General features: G+C 33.8%; 1 protein-coding gene across 1 annotated transcript; it reads left to right on the top strand.

The window, feature by feature from the left end:
• The first annotated feature begins 612 nt into the window (after positions 1-612).
• LOC117117283 lies at positions 613-20889 on the top strand. The gene is made up of 14 exons (XM_033261542.1): positions 613-616; positions 2066-2200; positions 2676-2822; positions 5461-5601; positions 6494-6652; positions 9083-9394; positions 9979-10296; positions 11870-12181; positions 12624-12854; positions 17147-17245; positions 17743-17958; positions 18663-19236; positions 19493-19623; positions 20240-20889. The coding sequence occupies exons 1-12, from the start codon at positions 613-615 to the stop codon at positions 18857-18859; spliced, it is 2271 nt and encodes a 756-aa protein (XP_033117433.1). The 3' UTR covers positions 18860-19236; positions 19493-19623; positions 20240-20889.
• Positions 20890-21407: the final 518 nt, after the last annotated feature.

The following is a 21407-nucleotide window of genomic DNA, read 5'->3' as shown; positions in this document are numbered from 1 at the left end:
TTCTCTACAACTTTTTCATGGCATATGAGTGCGTTTAAAAATAACGACTTTGCAACGTTTATTTTAAACTTTCTGACGTTTTAAGAACGTTGTTAAAACATTTTTAAAACGTTCATTAATAACGTAACTTATTCAGGTTTTCACAACGTTTTATTGCTACGTTTATATAACATTCGCTAAAAACGTTATGCAATACTTCGTGACAACGCGTATTACCAACTAAACACCAATACAATGTTGCAGATCAGGCTACTATAGAAAAAACTGGATGAAAAGTCATGGTATATTTTATTTCGACCCAAACTCAATCTCTCATACGTTACAATTTCCTTTGCAAGAGTGGTCACAGCAAAGGCATTCGTAAAACCTTAAAGATTGCCTCCAACAATCTTGGCCACAAACTTTCACACTCGACGATGCAATGGATGGGCACTAAAAAAAGTTTGACAATAAACCTGCGGCTGACACTCTACTCAAAATAATCATACTTGGATAATAATTTAAGAGGGGAAACTGAAAGAGGGAAACTGTAACAGGGGGCAAGAGTATGAGGACCCTGTCACAATATTAGGATTATTTCATTCTACTTAACAGTACTGTTAACTAATGAATATGGGTAGGTTGTATGACTCATGGTAAACGGTTTGTGAATGCCAATAAGTTACATGAATATTAAACGTTAAGGCAAAGTGTCAGTGTATGATTCGTGCACCTAATGAAGTGTGGGAATATGCAAATATGTTATCAAAAGGGTTAGTAAAGAGGTATCTAGCTAGGAATGGAACATACGATATCTTAAAAGAACGATGTGGACTGAGGAGTGTCGGTTAAATGACATATCAGTCGAGGCACATTTTAAGATAAAAGTACAAGGCTTGTAAGTTAAAGCTTAAAGTAATTATACGTAATTTTGGAATCAAGAAATAAAGTAAAAAATTGACCGTGAGTATTGTCAATTACCTATGCTATATGTATTGAGTGTTAAAGCATATATTGATAGTAAAGAGTTTCCCCTGAAAATAAAAAAAAAACGTTTTCTTTTTACAGATATTAAATCTATTTTAACGCTGTTAAAAAGACAGAACAATATAGTACTGTTAAACGTTCATTAAATTTATTGGCAATAGCTTACATTATACTTGTGTACACATTGAAAACTTTCTAGGTCAACTTTAAAGGATTGAAAATATACCTAGTTGAGTCTACTAAAACATGTCTTTTCTGTATCGGAAATTATTAACGTCTTTGCAACTTATTTTGAAAAATTATCACTACTTTTAGAAACGTTTAAAAACCATGTTTAAAACGTTGCATTTAGAATATAATGTCTCAAATCATGAACAAAAATTTTCCTTAAAATGTAACGTTAATAATAACGTTGCAGCATAACGTTATAAAAACGTAAAATAGTTGCTAAGAATGTCTTTATATAACGTTCTATGAACGTATATTTAGGGAACCATACTTACGTATTTATAACTTTAAGTATAACGTTCAAATATTACGTTTATTTAACGTTATTAACAAACTTTATAATAACCTTTATTCTGCTGTTACAGATGTTTTTATATAACGTTATAAGAACGTTTTTTGTAGCACTATATTTACGTATTTATAACTTAATAACATTGCAGCATAAAGTTCAAGGAACGTTTGTAAAAACTTAAAGCAGTTGCTATGAACGTCTTTATATAACGTTCTATGAACGTATATTTGTAGAACCATAATTACGTATTTATAACTTAAACAAACTTTATAACAACGTTAACATTTTGCTGTTACAGATGTTTTTATTAACGTTATAAGAACGTTTTTTGTAGCACTCTATTTACGTATTTATAACTTAATAACATTGCAGCATAACGTTCAAAGAACGTTGTAAAACTTAGAGCAGTTACTATGAACGTCTTTATATAACGTTCTATGAACGTATATTTGTAGAACAATAATTGCGTATTTATAACTTAAATTATAACGTTATTAGCAAGTGTTATAATGACGTTAAAACGTGTTTTTTATTCTATATGATTGTTTATAATTTCTATACTATCCAACTTTTGGACAGAGTGCCCTCGTGGGAAGTGGCAGCCTCCTTATTGTGAGAGCGACTGCCCCGTATGTTACAATGGGGGCGTGTGCTCAGTTCATTTTGGAGCTTGTATCTGTCCCCCGGGCTTCACTGGAAACAACTGTGAAGAAGGTAGGCGTTATATTAGTGTATCTTGTTAATTGTTCGAACTAATGATGCCTAATTAGTCTTACAAATGTCGTATTTTATGAATATTGACAGGGGTGGGACTTATAGCGGGAAGTATTAGAGTAGTTAACCTTTCACAGGCCGGTTCGAGTTGATTGTTTTCGCTACCACCGTTTAATTTATTGACTCGATTGAATTGAATTTATTGAGTGTATTTCCGATGAGGAACAAGAACTCCACCTCCATCCTTATTCTAAGTAATATATTAATCAATCAACTACCCTTTTTTTGAGTGTTAAGTACTGTATAATATAAACTAATATTCTTACAATTATATTAAGTTTTCCATAATATTGTTTCTTGTCCAAATTTGGAAATGTAATATATGTGGCCCTGATAATATAGATGAATAATAAAATATGTAGGCCTATCGTGGCAAATATCTCGTATTAATATTACACTGTCTTATTTTTCTTAGCTTGTGGTCATAATAATTGGGGACGCGATTGCAATATAATATGCAGCAGTAAAAACAAAGGCAACTGTAAAGGAAGTCTTTATTGTCTACCTGACCCTTTTGGTTGCTCGTGTATGTCCGGATATGGTGACCTTGATTGCAAAAGAGGTAAATTTTACAGCTTAAATATTAGGCTTTATATTTTTTTTTTTTTTTTTTTTTTTTATTATTATCAATTTTAATATTAAAGTTGGTAAACCAACACTAAACAAATAATGCTGAATATATATTTATTTAAGAATTAATGCAATAATCAGTCAATGTCGGATGGGTGGTTGGTGGTCAGTCTAAATCCATCAACTGACCGACCGACCAACCAACCAACCAATGAATAATGATTTGTATAGCGCAGGTATTCATCAAAAAAGATGTTCATGGCACTTGGTATTTGGACTAGGAACTCGATCAATGACTTTCTTTGCCCTTAAGTGTCCCTTCGTGTCTGTGCTACCCGGTATACCCGGTCGTCTACTGTCTGTACCATTACACCGAGGTATCTCCCTATTCGACTCCGTTATTGCTTGCCGGTGACTTTTCACATAAACAGAATTATTATTTTTTAAATATATATAAAAAAAAAAAAGGAAATGCGGAAATGCGTGGCGAAACGTTAGTGGATTGATTTATGATGGACGGATGCCAATGAGGCTGAAAAGCACAGGTGTACAAAACCATGATAAGTGGTTCCGGCCCTTTGCCACCCTGGCCCGTTGCCACCCGGCCTTTTGCCACCCGGCCTTTTGCCACATGGCCCGTTGCCACCCGGCCCGTTGCCACCCGGCCTAATTGCCACCCTAGGCCCGATGCCACCCGGCCTTTTTCTACCCTAGGCCCGTTGCCACCCAGGCCTTTTGCAACCCGGCCTTTTGCCACCCGGTCCGTTGCCACTCTAGGCCCGTTGCCACCCAGGCCCGTTGCCACCCGGCCTTTTGCCACCTTTGGGAATGTCGAATATTTATATTATTTTGGTTGGTTTTTTTAAACAAATTTGTACTAGTAGGCCTACTACAGCAGAATTTTTTCTTAATTAAATTTGCTTTCCAGTTTAATATTTAATTATTAGTTTACTGTATTTTATATTTTAAACAATCGTCCATGCGCCTTCTTACCACCAGGAGAAAATTTGGCAGAAATAAACATTGTTATAAATCCGCATAAAGAGAGAAATACTGTGCAGTGTCTCGTTTATTTTTATTTTTTTGTTTTTAAAGTGCCTCTGCCACCTATTCTGACAATTTCTATAAACTACAGCGTGTTTATATTATAAATATATTATAAACACAAGTGTTGGTCATATATTACGAATAAAATTGATTTTGAACTAAAAAAAAGGTTTAAGTGTCATTTTTGAAAGACCTTAGAAACAACGAGGTCACTCAATGACGTCATTGGTGACCGACAAAATTCATCCAAGCGCGAAATCAAAACAAGCACTGCGACGGCCTAGCGGAGGAAGAAAAAAGTGAGCATGGTGGTAACGGAGAATATTTCACCTCATCATCATCGTATGAAGAAACAACAGATGAAGAAGACAATGACGTTGGCTGTTGCCCATACCTATTTATATGAGTCTTGGTATGAAAAAGAAAAAAATACAGAAGATGATAATATATTACGAATCCGAACTCAGAGTAAGCCTAGGCTAGTTGGTGTGGGAGCGAGAGCGAGCCTCTCATCCTATCGATAGATTGTTTACGTTACTGTTAGACTTGCCACAAGTCTCTTATTTTTTATTATTTTTTGTCATTCTGGACAGCGCCACCAACGAGAAAGTTAATTTAGAGACGGAATACCGTACTCGCGCGAATAAGCGCCTCGTTTGAATAAGCGCCCCCTCGAATAACCGCCCTTCCTAACGTGAAAATTTCCTTAAGCGCCCCGTTTGAATAAGCGCCCCATTCTAATTTGAATAAGCGCCCCGGACAATAAAATCATAAGATTTTCTTTTTTGCAAGTCAGTAATCCAATCAATCCTGGACTGTGGTTGTTGGCATGATTTGTGCTGCAGAGTGCGAAACACATTCTTTTTTTAGGTCAATACCAAAATGAGGATATTTATCTTGGACAAATGAGAGCTCCGATCCCTCGACAGACAGTATAATTCCAACTTTTTTACATATTTGTCTATCCTGTTTTTCTTTTTCCGACCTTTAACACATTCTCATCTGAGTTTTCAAGAAAAAATACATTGATCTGCCATCTTGTTAATCTCAATCGGCCGATGGCCAGCGAGCTAACCACTACCCACCACCATTAATTGCATCTGCTATTTTGCTGTTACTGTACCATTATATTTATCTGTATCATGGGCTATCGCTTCCACTTCTCGATATCAGTACTTTGTTTTACTCATTATCTCGCTCCCATTATATATCATTATCCCCATGTCTCCAATATTGTTTATCTCATTTAATCACCCTCCTTTACTTTTTGCCGACTGTTTTCTGTTTTACATTGGATCTGGTATTTGCCAACTTTTGTAATCAATTACGCTGATGAAGTCCTGAAGACAAGACGAAATATTCGTTTCCTGATTAAATTATATTATATTGTGTTCTACTGTCTAACATAACGTTTCCGCAACATTATTTTCTGTCTTATTTTCTGTTATATAATGCTGTCTCTTATACACATCTAGATGTGTATAAGAGACAGTATATATATATTAACTTTATTTAAGCACGAGCAACTGCTGTTTGTGCTTTCAAATTAACTATAAAAATACATCCTTCTTCTTGTGACTTAGTTTGCGACACTGAAACGACTGGCAAGTATGGACCCGGATGCCTTCTTGACTGTCACTGTGACGCCTCTGATTGTCAGCCATCAGAGGGTTGTAACGAAACCGCCAATTGTCATACTGGTTACACTGGCACCCGTTGTCTAGGTTTGTAAAGACCAATTTTAAAACATTATAAATCAAAACCGATCAATAGTAGATATTAATGTCTATAATAATTATACCAATATAATACAAATAAAAATACTTCCATTATGTTGACGGTTTTGGCTTGAAAATCAAGTCTTGTTCACAACGATGGGCTACTTTTGTATGAAAATTATATTTTGTTTTTCATTTGCTTACATTTGCAACGGTTTCAGTAATTGCTTTGCTACGATTACTTTCTCGAATGAAGTTATGAACCCTATGGTTACTCCACTTGTACTTGTATGTTCGCAAGGCTGATAAATGAACGTTAAGTGTTTAAGTCGTACTGTCATACGAGAAAAAGAATACATCAAGGAAATATTTGAATTATATAATATAATTGTTATAAATATTATATTACATAATTTCATATTAAATATTATATCTATAATAGAACGAAATATATATATATATATATACATATATAATTAGATATATAGTATCTGGTGTAGTAGGATCCACGTAGGCTATGTCTCACAGAAATATATAAGAATAAACGTAAACGAAATAAAACGACTTCATACGGTGACATAATAGAGATAAAAATTTTATTAAACACGAATATTTCTGACACGCCCGTTTCCCTTCTTCAGCTTAAGTCGTATGAATGAGAAATACAAAATACAATCCGAAAAGAAAAAAACTCTAAGATAATGGGCACTATATAAATATTTGGCATTTATTATTAAAATTTTCATTGTCATTGTCATTATTATTATTATTATTATTTTATGTTTATTTTTGTTATTGTTATTGCTATTATTATTGCTGTTGCTGTTGTTGTTATCATTCTCTTTAATGTTACTAATGATTACCGTACTGTCTGTTGAATTGGTTTACCTTATATCAGAGAGGAAAACGGATGTTGAATGCCCTGATGGATTTTATGGCCCACAATGCACCAAAATATGTCATTGCCGAAGCTCGTCAAAATGTGATCGAAATAGTGGAAATTGCCATGATGGTGATGTTTGTGAAGACGGATGGGCCGGATTAGGATGCCAGCAAGGTTAGATAGTTATACCATGGATATAATACCTTCATAGTTATACAATATGCATTAAAATTGCAAATCATCCCATTTATTGGAAATGTATGGATGCAAACCAAACTGTATTTTTTAAAAGCTCCTTCAAGCAGTTGGTAAGCAATGTGACTTGGCTCATGGGTTAATTCGTCTATTATGTTTATTGACTTTTCATCTGCTCTATCTGCATTCGCCTCTTCTGCAATATAAGTTTGCTCCAAGCCCCTAGCAAGTAGGCTTAATCATGAGAGTTTACTTGGAGCACTCTAAATGATAACATCCCGTCCATGTATTGTGTGTGTGTGTGTGTGTGTGTGTGTCTATCCTATCCAGCAGTTTTACGTTGTAATAACATTATTTGGTTCTAAACCCTTATTCAACACATAAATACGTATATATTCACTCCATTATTCTACTGTCATCATGTTCATATTTGTACGACTGGTGATTGTCACCAGAATGCAATATGCGAGGGTTACATAATACTAATCTGGCTTATGCCGTCCAGTATTATATATACAACCAGATTACAACAGTTTAATAATCTATACTGGAACAGCCTCAAACGCCGGGAACCAGCGTAGATTTTAAACCAATTTCTAAATACGCCATTTTGGAATTCATCCGAATTATGACTGTAAACACACGCTTTTACATGATTTTTGTATATTGCATTCTACAAGGACAGTCACTTGTCTTATATACTTTTAAATTTATATATATATATGGCAAATGGGATAAACCCATAAAAACAACGAGCAGCCACATAAATGCAAATAATGATAATATAAAGTTTAAACGGAACAGTAGAGAAAATCCGATCAAGAATGACAAAACAAACTAAATATCCACTCATTTGAACTTCTTAGTATAAACTGCACAGTGGTTGCACATGTGCAATCACATGCAGTGATGATCAGAACCTCCTTGATTAGTATACTTACTGAGTACAGTAGCTGTCTCTTATACACATCTAGATGTGTATAAGAGACAGTGTGTATATAGTATGTTATAGAATTCTATAGAAACTAGTGCTTCTATAAAACAATTTTATAGAAAATACAAATTTCTGTAGAAATTGATTAGTCTCTATAGAAGGTCTATACAGTTCTATAGAATTTTTTTGTATGGGCTGTAACATTGTGTTAACGTTATTTTCAGTGACAAAACCCAATTACAACATTCACAACGTTCTTAAATGTTTAATATAGTAAAGTTTGTATTTATCTTGGTTTTACGTGGAACCCTAATGTTTCCCCAGTGGCGTAGCTAGGTGTCAAGGGGGGACGTGCCCCGGGCGCCAGGTTTGAGGGGGCGCTGAAATAGGAATGTGAGAGTAAAACAAACATAAGCATTTTTAATAAAACACGACGAAATTGATGTATGACGTCAGTCATGAATATTTTCCAGTTAATAATAAGAATCTGAATGTAGTTGTTTTATTGGTAAATTTATAGATTGTGATTTCTTTTCAGTTCATTTAGACCGTTTTCTCTTGTTTTTTTATCCTATTATGTAATGACTGCATGACTAAAGCTTCATGCCATATCTCAGAGCCACGATGGGAAAAGCATTTTATTAACTAATTTGCTGATGCACAGGCACACAAAATTTAGTTGCGCGTTTAAACAATGTTAAAAATTATATAGGCCTAACTATAAAATAAATTTAGAGAATAAGAATACTAAGCTGTATGCGATAAATACAACAGCCTTTAAAGTAGGATAATGGTAAAGTTGTATACAAAGTTCCGAACATTGTAATGCAGTTTCAATAGTCAGTGACAGGGTTGGCGCCAGCCCCCACCCCCTTCGGGGATAGCTGAATAAAAATATTATAATTATAATGGGGGGAGGGGTTGGGGGCGCAATTTTATACTCTTGAACCCGGGCGCCAAAACATCTAGCTACGCCACTGTTTCCCACGGACAGGTTCAGCATCATACGAAGTTGGGTTAAACAAAATGACCTAATATTGCTGCCATTCAAACAAAATTAATTTTATATTCCTTCTTTTTTTTTTTCATTTTTTAAACAACATAAACTTCTAAGTAAGATATATCTATGTATAAAATATCAACTGACTATATACACGTACAGCTAATAATTGGCCTTAAAATATTTAATAATTGACAGGAAAGCGATAATGTTCTAGCTTTGTTCTTTTATATAATATATTAGTTTTAATAAGTAGCCTATTTTAGGCTAATAAAGCTTTGTCAAACCTTCAAATTTTATGTGACAAATCAATGTGATACGCTTACAGTTGGTTGTAATAAAACATCATCATGCCCAGAGGCACATCATTTGTCACAAAAATGATGTTTTGTGTTACACCTATATGGACATATCACAGTTATTTTTCACATAAGATTATTTCAGAATTTGAAATGTTTAACATCTTTATATCCAGTTCTTCCCGCCCTGAGTGATGCTCCACTAGTGGCAATGTTTCTAAATACCTGTAATGTCGAGATTAGTTGGTCAATCTGGAGTCTGGACAATGACTACGGCCGTGGAAACGTCCACAGTTACCAGCTGGAATACTGGCCAACTAGTCACATCACCGATTTAGTTGTTTTATATACCACAATGGACACGGAAATGAACATATCGAGGACACAAATGAACAATAACACAGAATATAGTTTCACTGTAAAGGTTGTTACTGATGTTGAGGGTGTGTTAGTGGTTGGAAAACCTAGTCCACTGGCAGTTCAGATATGTAAGTATTATAACACCAAGAAGGTATACCTGCTTGATTTCGTTGGTAACACCGTCATTGGGCATTTTGAAGACGCTTAAATTTTATTTATATAGAGCATTATTTATATACATTTGTAAATTTATTTATATTTCCTAGCCAAAACATTTCTTCAACTCAGATCAACAACAATCAATTTTAAATATATAATATATAAGCTATAATTTAAATCAATACTGATAATTATGATTAATAATTATTGTGGGGTTATGGAGTGTCCTCGTCGCCAATTCAACCACCACCAAACAGTGGACACGATAAGAATATAATTAATATTGTTAATATAATTCTGGCTTAATATTACTGTATTTCACCACCATTGTGATTGTCATTATCTCCTTCATGGACATTATCATTGCAATTATATTTATTATCATAGATATTGTGATTGTTATTGAAAGTTTTATAATCAATAGAAATTTATTTTGTTGTTAAATTACTTGTCCTCAAATTGAAAAAGCAAGCATGTAGATTTTGTTATTTCTTAGAATTATGTATTATTAAAAATAGAATATTTAAAATCAACTATTATTTTCTAAATCCAGATCTTTCAGATCTTCCAGCTCTAAGCAATGCTCCACTGATCGAAGTGTTTGCAAATTATTTCAATATCAGTTGGTCGGTCTGGAATTTTTACAAGGACTACGGCTGTGGAAATGTTGACAGTTATCGGTTTGAATTTTGGCCGACTAATGATACCAGCGATTTAGTTGTTCTAAATGTTACAATAGGCACCGAAACGAGCATAACGTGCGCAAATATGAACTACAACACGGAATACAGTTTCACAGTAAAGGTTCTTACTGAGGTCGACGGTGTATTACTTGTTGGAAAACCTAGTCCGCTGGCATTTCATCAGATATGTAAGTATTGTACATAATCCTGCAGGCATTCTACAATCATCGTTATGTCATCTGTATACAACGCATATTACGTATTAAATATATTTAGTTTATAATCGTATTTGGTAATTTAATACCATAAATATTTATATTTATTCTAATTTTGTTTTAGTGTAAACGTATTTGAGTAAGACTAATCATTATCATTTAGGAGCGGTTGGCGCACCGGTTGTGGCTTGGACTCCTAACCTTGAGGTCGGGGGTTCGAAACTCTGGCTGTGCAAATCGCTTGTGTTCTTGGGCATGTCACTTTATCTACGGTTGCCTCTTTCCACCCAGGAATCAAGTGGGTACCTGGTAGGTTCCAACACAACCTGCGCTGATTACTAGCTGCGATTTATGGAATGATAATATAATTTCATTTACTAATTTAATTTGGTGTTTCAATGTGTTCCATATGTGTTTGATCCAATGACCGGCGTAGTCATGTGAAGCGCTTAGAGGCTGATTATTATTATTATTATTATTATTATTATTATTATTATTATTATTATTATTATTATTATTATTATAATTATTATTATTATTATTATTGTAAAAATCTGATTATTTTATGTAGCAAAACAATATGAATGTTGTAAATTAATATATTATTTTCTGTACTGGCCTTTTCGTGTTAATACACAACAATTAAAACATTTTATATTTACTTGATGTTGTAGGTATACAAAAATACAGACTTTTATGATTTTGCATAGCTCCTTGTAAATTCACAGACATTTTTGTTAATTAACAACAGTTGTGTTGTACCTTACAAACTTTGTCCACATTTTTATCACATGTTGTTGTTTGTGTACGACAACATACTTTTATATTTACTGAATGTTGTAGAAATATAGACTTTCAATAGTTTCTTAAAATTCTTGTTAATTTACAGTTTGCTGTAATAAGCTATACTATAAATCAATACTGATAATTATGATTAATAATATTGTGGGGTTTGATAAAAGCGTCTTTGTCGCCAATTCAACCATCACCACACAGTGGACACGATCAGAAGATAATTAATATTGTTAATATAATTATGATTATTAATACTGTGTGTAGAACCATCATTGTGATCGTCATTATCGGCTTTATAGACATTATCATTGCAATTATATTTATTATTTATTATTATAGATATTGTTATTGTTATTGAAAGTTGTTATAATCAATAGAACTTTATTTTGCTGTTATATTACTTGTCCTCAAATCGAAAAAGCCAAAATATGTAGATTTTCTAATCATTATGTGTTGTTTTGTTTTAACTGGTATATTGTTTTTGGAAATAAATAAAATATCCTTGGACTAACACTAGGCTATGCAGAAATTCATGAATTGCAAATAAAGAAAATGGCCTCTACTTTACTCACCGTTCTTATTATTATTACCATAAATGATACAATACATCCAGAAAAGCTCATCATTTGGTGTTGTCGAAGATTTTATGTCGAATTAAAATGGCCTGGAGTGAAAGACGAATATTTTAACCATCATGTAACAATTTCAATCATATCAAATAATATTATTTTTATATTCTTGTATTGAATAGATCCACCGGTTCTACAAAATCCACCATCTGTTACTTCACGTAGTTCACTTGGTATCAACATTACCTGGACTGAGTGGGCATTCAATCGTGATGATGGCATTGGATGTGTAACTGGTTACGTTGTTGAATGGTGGGATGCGGTGGAAGCCTGGAATATCAGCAACAACACATTTAATGGAGAGCCTTCTGAAGGAATACTCATCCCTGATATTCCATACTATACTACTCTGGTTTTGCAAATCAAAACGCTCTATAATAAACGAAGCAATGAAGTTATTGGATTACCAAGTCCATTACTGGTTATATTTAGAGGTGTGTAGGATATTTAAAAGATAAACCTCTTTCCATTGTGTTTATGACAAAAACAACTCTTTAACATGATAATAGGCTGCGCAGTGTTTCAAATTATTATGTAAAAGACACAAAATCAGTGACAAAATTTAATGTGTTTACTGAAAAGGTTTTCTTTCGTTTGGTATTAATCATTATATATCCATATATTTTTTACTTGAAGATATCAATTATATTTATGTATAATGTAATGTGTAATTAAATTATATATATGTATATATGTATATATATATATATATATATATATATATATATATATATTATAAGAAATTAACATTTAAATTGCCTGACGATGACCTATGGTCGAATCATGGACCTATCTCGTATAGAATTTCATTATAAGCAGATAAATAAACTACGGTATGTTTGGATACTTTATACGTATTTGCTCATTTATTTAAAGAGCAATGTCCGTATGGCTGGAAGCAATTCAAAGAAACATGCTATTTGTTTGGTGACAATGTCATTAATTGCGATGACGCAAACTCGTTTTGTCAAAGAGAAAGCGCAAAATTGGTATCAATTACATCGCAAGAGGAAAAAAAATTTGTGTCGTCACAAGCAGGCAACATATCCCATGAACACTGTTGGATTGGATTGGAGTCCCTAACATGGGACTGGAACTGGACACCAGGTTAGAATTTTGAGTTTCATTTGAGATTTAACCTTTGACTTGTATTTATCAAGATGACAGTAGCTTTCCTCCTAAAACCAACTGATCTTTACTATAATCAGGGGCAGATTTAGGGGGGGGGCGCCTGCGACGCGCGCCCCAACTTATATCACAAAAAAACGATTCGGGCTAGCCTATGTATACTGTCTAGTGAAAAATAGCAAGAAAAAACATTTTCTTAAAAAAAAAACAACGGAATTTTTGAGACGATCCCTGAACAGAAGGTATCACAGCCCAAAAGTACGCTGTAGCTAGTTTTCAGCTCTCCGCATGCAGTGAGTGTTGAATTATTAAGATGATCCCTAGACATTCACCAACATTACAGGATGGCATGTAACGTTATCTCTCTAAACAGATGATAGTTTGATCGTTCTATCTGGTAGAAAATTTTAATACAATATACTGTACTGTACTTTAATTCAATAGGACTTTTATATTCAATAATTAAACACTGGTGATCTTCAATGCTGTAGGTAGGCTAACCTAGGCCCTAGACGGGGCGCTAGGGTCTCATCTAGGCTACTAGGCCTACCCTAGCCTAGCTAGCCTAAATAAAGCACGATTTATTGCCATTGGGTTGAGTGACTTGAGACCTATACATTCAACAGGATTGGCTTAATTGATTTCTGGGCCCTTTGTTAAATATTAGAATGGGATTAGATGTAAGGGGTGTACGCCCCTCCCTATTTTTTTGGCAAAAAAATTTCACCCACAGTGTTTAACGGGCCGGCGGAACCCGCCCCCCCACTTTTTGGCAAAAAAATATATAATGTCTGGAGATTTTTGTATGATTGGAAAGAAATGCAAGAAATGAAAGAGGGAAGGAGGCGAAGGATGGGAAAGAGAATGTTTATCCAGTCCCCAACCGAGTTACATTGTCTCGCGATTCACATTGGCGGATCTGGGGGAGGGGGTAATGGGTCCTGACCCCTCCCTTGGCCAACAAAAAAAAATAATAATTTAGACCTAACTTTTCAGGACCCGTGAGCTGATTTTTTTTTTTTTTTTTTTTTTTATGTTACAATAAGAAAATTAGAATTTTGAAGAACGTCATTAAAACACACTTCCAGTTTCGAGAAATTTTATTTCCTGCCATCTAGGAATCAAAATTTTCCCAGGGGATAATCCCCGGACCACCCTTTCTTTTTGGGATTTATCGATTCATGGAAAAAAGAATAGGCGTGCAACTACTCATTTATTTATGTATGTATACACACATAAAATAAGACATGAGAAAAATTTACCTGACCGTTTTCAAGAGGGAAAAACCTTAAATTTTGAAGAAATTAAAAAGTCATTTAAAAGACATTTCAGAAGTCAGGAAAGCTCATTTCCCGCATTCTAGAAATCGAAATATTTCCGGGGTAACCCGGACACCTTTTTTCTTCGGAATTCATTGATTCATTAAAATATTTTCAAGAGGGGAAAAAATTGAATTTTTGAAGAAATAAAAAAGTAATTAAAAGACACCTCAGAAGTCGGGAAAGCTTATTTCCCGCCTTCTAAGAATCAAAATTTTCCCGGGGAGAACCTTCGGATCCCCTTACTTTTTTGGAATTTATTGATTCATTTAAAAAAAATTGTATGCAATTACTCAATTTGTTTATGTAGGTAAACAGACATAAAATAAGACATGAGAAAAATTTACCTGACCGTTTTCAAGATTGGAAAACCTTGAATTTTCACAGCTGTGAGTAGATGAATTATTATTTAAATGACACATTTTATAGTTGCATATTACGGCTACCCTGAATATTAAAATTTCTTTTAAAAGACATGCACCTATTTTTTTTTTTTTTATTGATACTGAAAACTACCATGCTAGACAGTCAAAATTGACTTAATGCAAACTCATATTCCTCAAATGTGCTGGCTTTAAGGGGGCTTCACCCCCTTTCACCCCACCCAGGGGCTCTGCCCCTGACCTCTCCGGGGGCCCTAGGCGGTCCCCTGGCCCCAGCCTAAGGCTGCTCGCTTCGCTCGCAGGCAGCGGCCCCACCCCCTTTTCTGGCAGGCTGGATCCGCCCCTGATAATAGCTGGACTCATCGGGCAATCATTACAGAATATAAGTAAAGCCAGCGACACCATGTTGAGGACCCCTAATGTCGTATATAAATTTAAATATAAAGAAATGATTTTATTTTCACATCCTCCCACTCAACACGCCAGTTTGTGCAGGAAAACAAAAACGTGTGCGTTCTTGATGATCGTCACAGTGATTCAAATTTTTAGTGCTGCGAAGACTTGTTTCTGGAATTTCGGCCTCTCCAACATGGCGTCGGTGGCTTCATTAAAACCAGCTAATTGTCAATCTCGTGTACTCACTGCGCCTGATTGTCGTCGGCCGACGTGATTTTATAAAGAAAGCAACGCAACGACGCGCGCATAATGGGATTTTTTAGGACGATCCGTTCAGACTTCCACCGACAATCAGCAGCCGCATGGGCGTCGATCGGTGGAGGACATGGGGGACATGTCCCCCACTTTTCAAAGTAGGGGGACATCATATCAATTGTTCCAGCCCCACTTTTCAACAATCTTCATTAATTAAAACCCCACTTTTCAAAGCGAGCGGGAAGAACAACAATTACGAATGACTGTCATGAATTTTGTCTGTTTACTTGTGCTATTTTCAAGTGCGGTGCGTATTTCCAGTAAAAACGCAATTGTTTGTACATTTCATAACCATCTCATTAACCACTACATCGATTTTATGGGTGCAACTGTTATCAGAGGTTAAATGTATAGTAAAAACAATGTACTGTATCTATAGGCCAATATTTATACAACTAAAAAGTGCACAATTTCTGCTATAAACGATTTATTGCTTTTGTATATTATTATTACCGGTACGTATATACTAGTGTTTAATATTATCTGCATACATTAATTCCTGTTTGTTCTAATTAAAAAACACAAATATAGTAGTCAATTGAATTTTATATGGCCGTTATTAAACAATAATTATACAGCCTTTGACACGCCAGGTCTATCTATTTCGATTTATTTACAAACTCAAAAGTGCACAATTTCCACCATAAACGATTTATTCCTTTTGTATATTATAATGACCGGTACGTATATATTAGTGTTTAATATTATCTACAGACATTGATTCCTTTTTTTCCTAATTAAAAAAATATACATATAGTTAGTCAATTGAATTTTATATAGCCGTTATTAAAAAATAATTATAGAGCTTTTGACACGGACAGGTCAATCTATTTCGATTTATTCAAGTAGTGACACAACAAGTTAACAAACTTCGACTTAGAACTTAGGTCTGAGAGTGACATTTCCGGCCATCTAGCGGTGTAAAAATCAAAATTTTCTTACCTCAGCCCCAAGCCTGCGGTGGTCTAGTTTCCAAAACTGTGAAAGTCCCTCCAGTCGCCCTCTATTTCGGTTTCCTGGATCCACCACTGATAAATTAAGTAAATCACCTTTATGTTTGTGAAATAAAAATGCTAATTAATTTGTGTGCTCCCTATCTCCCTAGTTCTGCTTGTTTGTGAATTAGACTGTAGTATTTCCACCCACAATAATGTAGTCGCAATAGTAATACTACTTGCACAAAAGTGAAATTCAAAAAAAAGAGAAAATGAAAAGCCTCTTGATTGATTTTAAAAGTACTGTACATGCAGAAAGACTAAATAAGTGACTATTTTAAGTTTATCACTCCACCTGTAAAATTCCCTCCCTGGGCCCCATATCAAATTCCTGGATCTGCCACTGTATTTTGAAAATACAGTCAGTGTAAAAATAAATGCTAATTTCATTTCTTAAAATCTCGGATACAACTTATAAAAGGCTATAGGTGCCAGGGCCTCCTTGACCTCCACTGGGACCTCCACTGGCCCCCCCCCCCCTGGCCCCCAACCAAGGCTTGGGCCTACGACCCAAGACTTTCTTATTTTCCATTTCCACGACGCATTGAGTGCCTGGCTTAAATAACAAATGAATTACTCATAAATAACAAGAAATTAAGGAATTTTAAGGTTGTTGTGTAGCGCCTTAAATACAATATAAACAAATGGATAAATATAGTGCTTAAATAAGAACAAAATGTTACAATCTATCAAGCATAGCCCTTCAACGAAATGTTCCTCATTAATTCAGTTGTATGAAGAAAAGTGTCTCTAGCAGGATCCGAACTTGCAACTTCTTGCTGTCAGGTTGAGTGTCACATCCATTAGACAACGCATACCTATATGATATACGACTCCTTTAATTGTGTTATTTTATCTTATAGACGGGGAAGGAAAATGTACACAATTTTACCCAACTTCTGTCTCCTGGTCCGACGGCCCCTGTGAAATAAGCAATCAAACAAGAGCCGTCTGTAAGAAAGGTAGTCACTCATGCTAAATTTATCATTACTATTTGTACACTACAATATACTTTTTGAAAAATAACCACCTCAGAATGTGTACCAAAGAAAAGATAATTTTTTTATATTTACAATAATATGGTTATTTGTATTGTTATATTATCATTATGCTACTGATGTTGTTATTTTTGTTGTTGTTCTTGTCGATTATTGTTTTTGTAATGCCATGGGTTATCAGATGGGATTTGTATTTTTGTTTGTTTGTTCATAGTTTTTATTGTTCACCAAAACTGCAATTCCGTTTTCTTAAAAATACAATAAAATTTATCTTGTATCTTTTAATTTTCCACACTCTGAGGTGGTTACTACTTAGGATTGTATATTGTTTAGTAGATGTTGAGGTGAAACACATGCAAACTTCGGCGTTACCAATATAATCCAACAATATTACAGTATCAAAACATTTTCTTATATAACTATTAATTTTATAATTTTATTGTTTTTTTTTTATTAACTAGATATTCAGAAATTTGGCTGTCTTGATGGAAGTTGGTATGGTTATAAGAATAATTGTTACCGCCATTATAGCAATCTGTCATGGCCGGCAGCTGTATCTTTTTGCCGAGGGCTGCGAAAGGCTGACCTGGCCAGCATCCATTCACAAGAGGAAGATGAGTTTATTCAGACTATCATTCAATACTATGACGGAGATTCGTGGATTGGTTTAAATTTTTGTAAGTAATTATAACACTGCTAGAGTGTATGCCAATTAAATTGCCCAAGGGAGATCAATATCAAATTGTGCAAGAAAGGAAGTCATTGATTCTCATTTTAATAAAGACGAGAATTATTTCCTAGTTATCATTCATTCATTCATTCATTCATTCATTCATTCATTCATTCATTCATTCATTCATTCATTTGTTCGTTCATTCATTCATTCAATTTTATTTCAGAAATTGTCCAAAACACATAATAGATACCAATACAAGTATATTATTACATAGTACAACAAAGAAAGAAAAATTAGAAAGCTGAGATTAATCATCGTCCGTGTACAAAACAGAAAGCCACCTATCATGTAGCTTCGAATCACAATATGCATTGATACAAATAGTGGAAACAAGTACATCATTACGGCTAGCAACCATAATCTATGAGTCAGTGTCACAAGAAGTAGGCCATGAATATTACTCACCATACTCTCAAAGATTAATTTCTAGCACCAATTTCTAATATTTTGGGTGCTTTTTGCGCTTTCGACAGAAAAGAGGACTTTGAAATTGTGAGACAAATTTAATCATAGGCAACAATACAGCCATTATATTTGTCTTAAGATTCCTTTTATTCAATGGGCAGTGAATCAAAGAACCACAGATACACGGAAGAGTAATCACCGATTTTAAAAGTCTATTGTGCTTTACGTTTTTTCCTCTAGCTGACGAGGAACACTGGAGTGATGGAACTGACGTTGACTACAGTGTCATCGAAACTGGTGCAGAAGGTGGGTGCGTTGTATACAGGCGGGAAGATCACGTTTTCTCTTGGAAAACTCAATCGTGCGCATCATCAGAACGTGCGTACGTGTGTAAGGATATGAGAGGTAACATTAGTGTGTTAAGTGTCGAGTACTGAATTGTTTCTAACGCATTGGTGTAAACAGTCAAAATTTGACTATTGTTACGAAGAGTTAACAATCTGGTATAACGCCTTACAACATATTAGCTCAAATTCTAACATGTTTACTCTTTTCACAGCATTAACAAAAAACAGAATTTTCTTTACAGCATTAATGATATTTTTTACAGCATTAATGCCGTTTACTCTACAGCGTTAACATTTTATCCACAGCATAAAAGAAACTGGAAGTAATTTTTTTACGTATCTGACCATGATTTATGTTAAAGGGTTAACAAAGTTTTATTTCAGCTACCAAGAAATATTTCTACTTGTTCCTTGTCTTTGAGTTCAACGGAATTTGCTGTTGGATCAATCGATTACTCACAAGACGGGTAAGTAAACGCTGTTATTAATCTGATGTTCCTGTTACTATTTACAATAGATTATTTACGAAACAACAATCATAATGCACTACTGAAGGGCCACTCGTCAATAATATTGATATTGATAACAACAATAAACTTATGAATTATGTTGTTAGAAAAGTAAACATTTAAAAAAATCACAAATATTTCTCTGCTAAACGAATAAACCGTGTAAGGTTAAGCATTATCAACTCATAGTGACATACGGTATTGATCTAAACAGGATGGGTGCATTATTGAAGATGACTTTAAATGGATAAGAACGCATACTGGTAGGAAATGGAGGCGCTCTCATCAATGACGATATTAGCATTATTTTTCCTGTAAATGTGCTACTGGAACTAACTTAATGAGGTACATACAATATTGTAATATAACGTTTTTGTATATTATATATCACGCAAAATATTTTCTTATTATTATTATTATTATTATTATTATTATTATTGTTATTATTATTATTATTGTTATTATTATTATTATTATTATTATTATTATTATTATTATTATTATTATTATTATTATTAGATTTTTTCAATATTTATTATTGTCCCTCTGCGTTTACTATGGATATGCAACTCTAAAAATTCAATGGTGAATAAATGAATGAATGAATTATAATTGTTTTTATTATTATTATTATTAGTAGTAGTAGTAGTAATAGTAGTAAATATAAAATGATGAATGAATGAATTATTATTATTATTATTATTATTATTATTATTATTATTATTAATATTATTATTATTATTATTGTTATTATTATTATTATTATTAATATTATTATTATTATTATTATTAGTGTTATTATTATTATCAAAAAAGTTTAGGGATGTTTTTGTTGCCGCCACTGTTGCTGCTGTTGTTTCTCTGTTGCTCTTGGTGTAGTTTTGGTTGTTGTTGATCATGTTTTTTTCTGTTTTATCATTTCGTAGTCATTGATTCTTAATATATCTTAATTTTATCACAGAAAAGTGAACCCCACGGTGTGACAGCTGGAGAAGTGCCACGATTCTCTCTTTATCAAGTAATTGCTGTAAACAGGAAGAACAGGCAATATTTCGCATGGAAAAAGTTGTACTCATAAAATCCTCGTGTTAAATATGACATCCAGGAACATTTTGCAGTTTTGCAGACACCTTTTAAACACTCGGACGTTAATTGTATCGATATCAAGAATAGTTGTAGTCCTTAATGAAAAACAAAACCAAGAAAAATTATCCATATCATTTAACAGAAAACACTGACGTGCGTTGCTGCTTATCTGACCTGAAAAAAAATGTATCTGGCATTGGCTACACATCTAGTTGCCAAATTTTGTCTTAAAATAGATGTAATGAAATGTAGAATCATGCCTAGTATCGAGTAAGTCATCAATGAATGAATGGTTGGATACCTTTAAAAATGTATTTTTTCAACAGTTACCATCCCAGCAATTTTAGGAATTAGGAGCTAATGAATATAATGAACATACGTTATGAACATTTTCGAGAGATAGAAAAGCAAGAACCTAATTTAACCAGTTAATTTATTTGTAAATAAACAATGAACAAATACGCAGATGATCTGAATTGACATTCTATACAATGTAACTGTACAATTCTGTCTTTCTATTTAGACACACAGTATGAAAATGATTTCTGGAGGCTTACTCAATTTAAACAGAGAAACTGAACTATTTGTTTTCATAACTCATGCTGGAGGCGTGTTTTCAACATCTTCTGATTAAATATCACTTCAAAGGAAAACTTATATAAGCTGAAAAATCAATGGTCACAAGTACACTAAAAATTAACTGATTCAAAAATGTTCTTATCCTACTTTGGAAACAAGGCGAAGGAGTAAAACGGATGCGTGACTGGAAATGTGATGTGAAGATAACTCTGCAGTGAATAGACACGCATATTACTGAATATTCTAACGCTCTGATTATTCTAACGTGGCGATATCTTTTTCTTTTTTATCTTAAATTCATAGTAGTACACAAGACGGAAAAGTGTGTATAATCTACTACAATTTTCTATAGTGTATGGTAACGGGGTAACCCCATATACAACTTACATGGTTTCACAATTAGCAGATCTATGACATTTATAGGGTACCAGTACATAGGGTACCACAAATGTGATCCCTAGGTC

The sequence above is a fragment of the Anneissia japonica genome, unplaced genomic scaffold (assembly GCF_011630105.1).
Source record: "Anneissia japonica isolate Jap-2015-1 unplaced genomic scaffold, ASM1163010v1 scaffold9870_len254840_cov161, whole genome shotgun sequence".
In the NCBI taxonomy this organism is placed as follows: domain Eukaryota; kingdom Metazoa; phylum Echinodermata; class Crinoidea; order Comatulida; family Comatulidae; genus Anneissia; species Anneissia japonica.
The sequence above is the reverse complement of the archived record's forward strand: the minus strand, read 5'-3'. Positions and strand labels throughout refer to the sequence as shown.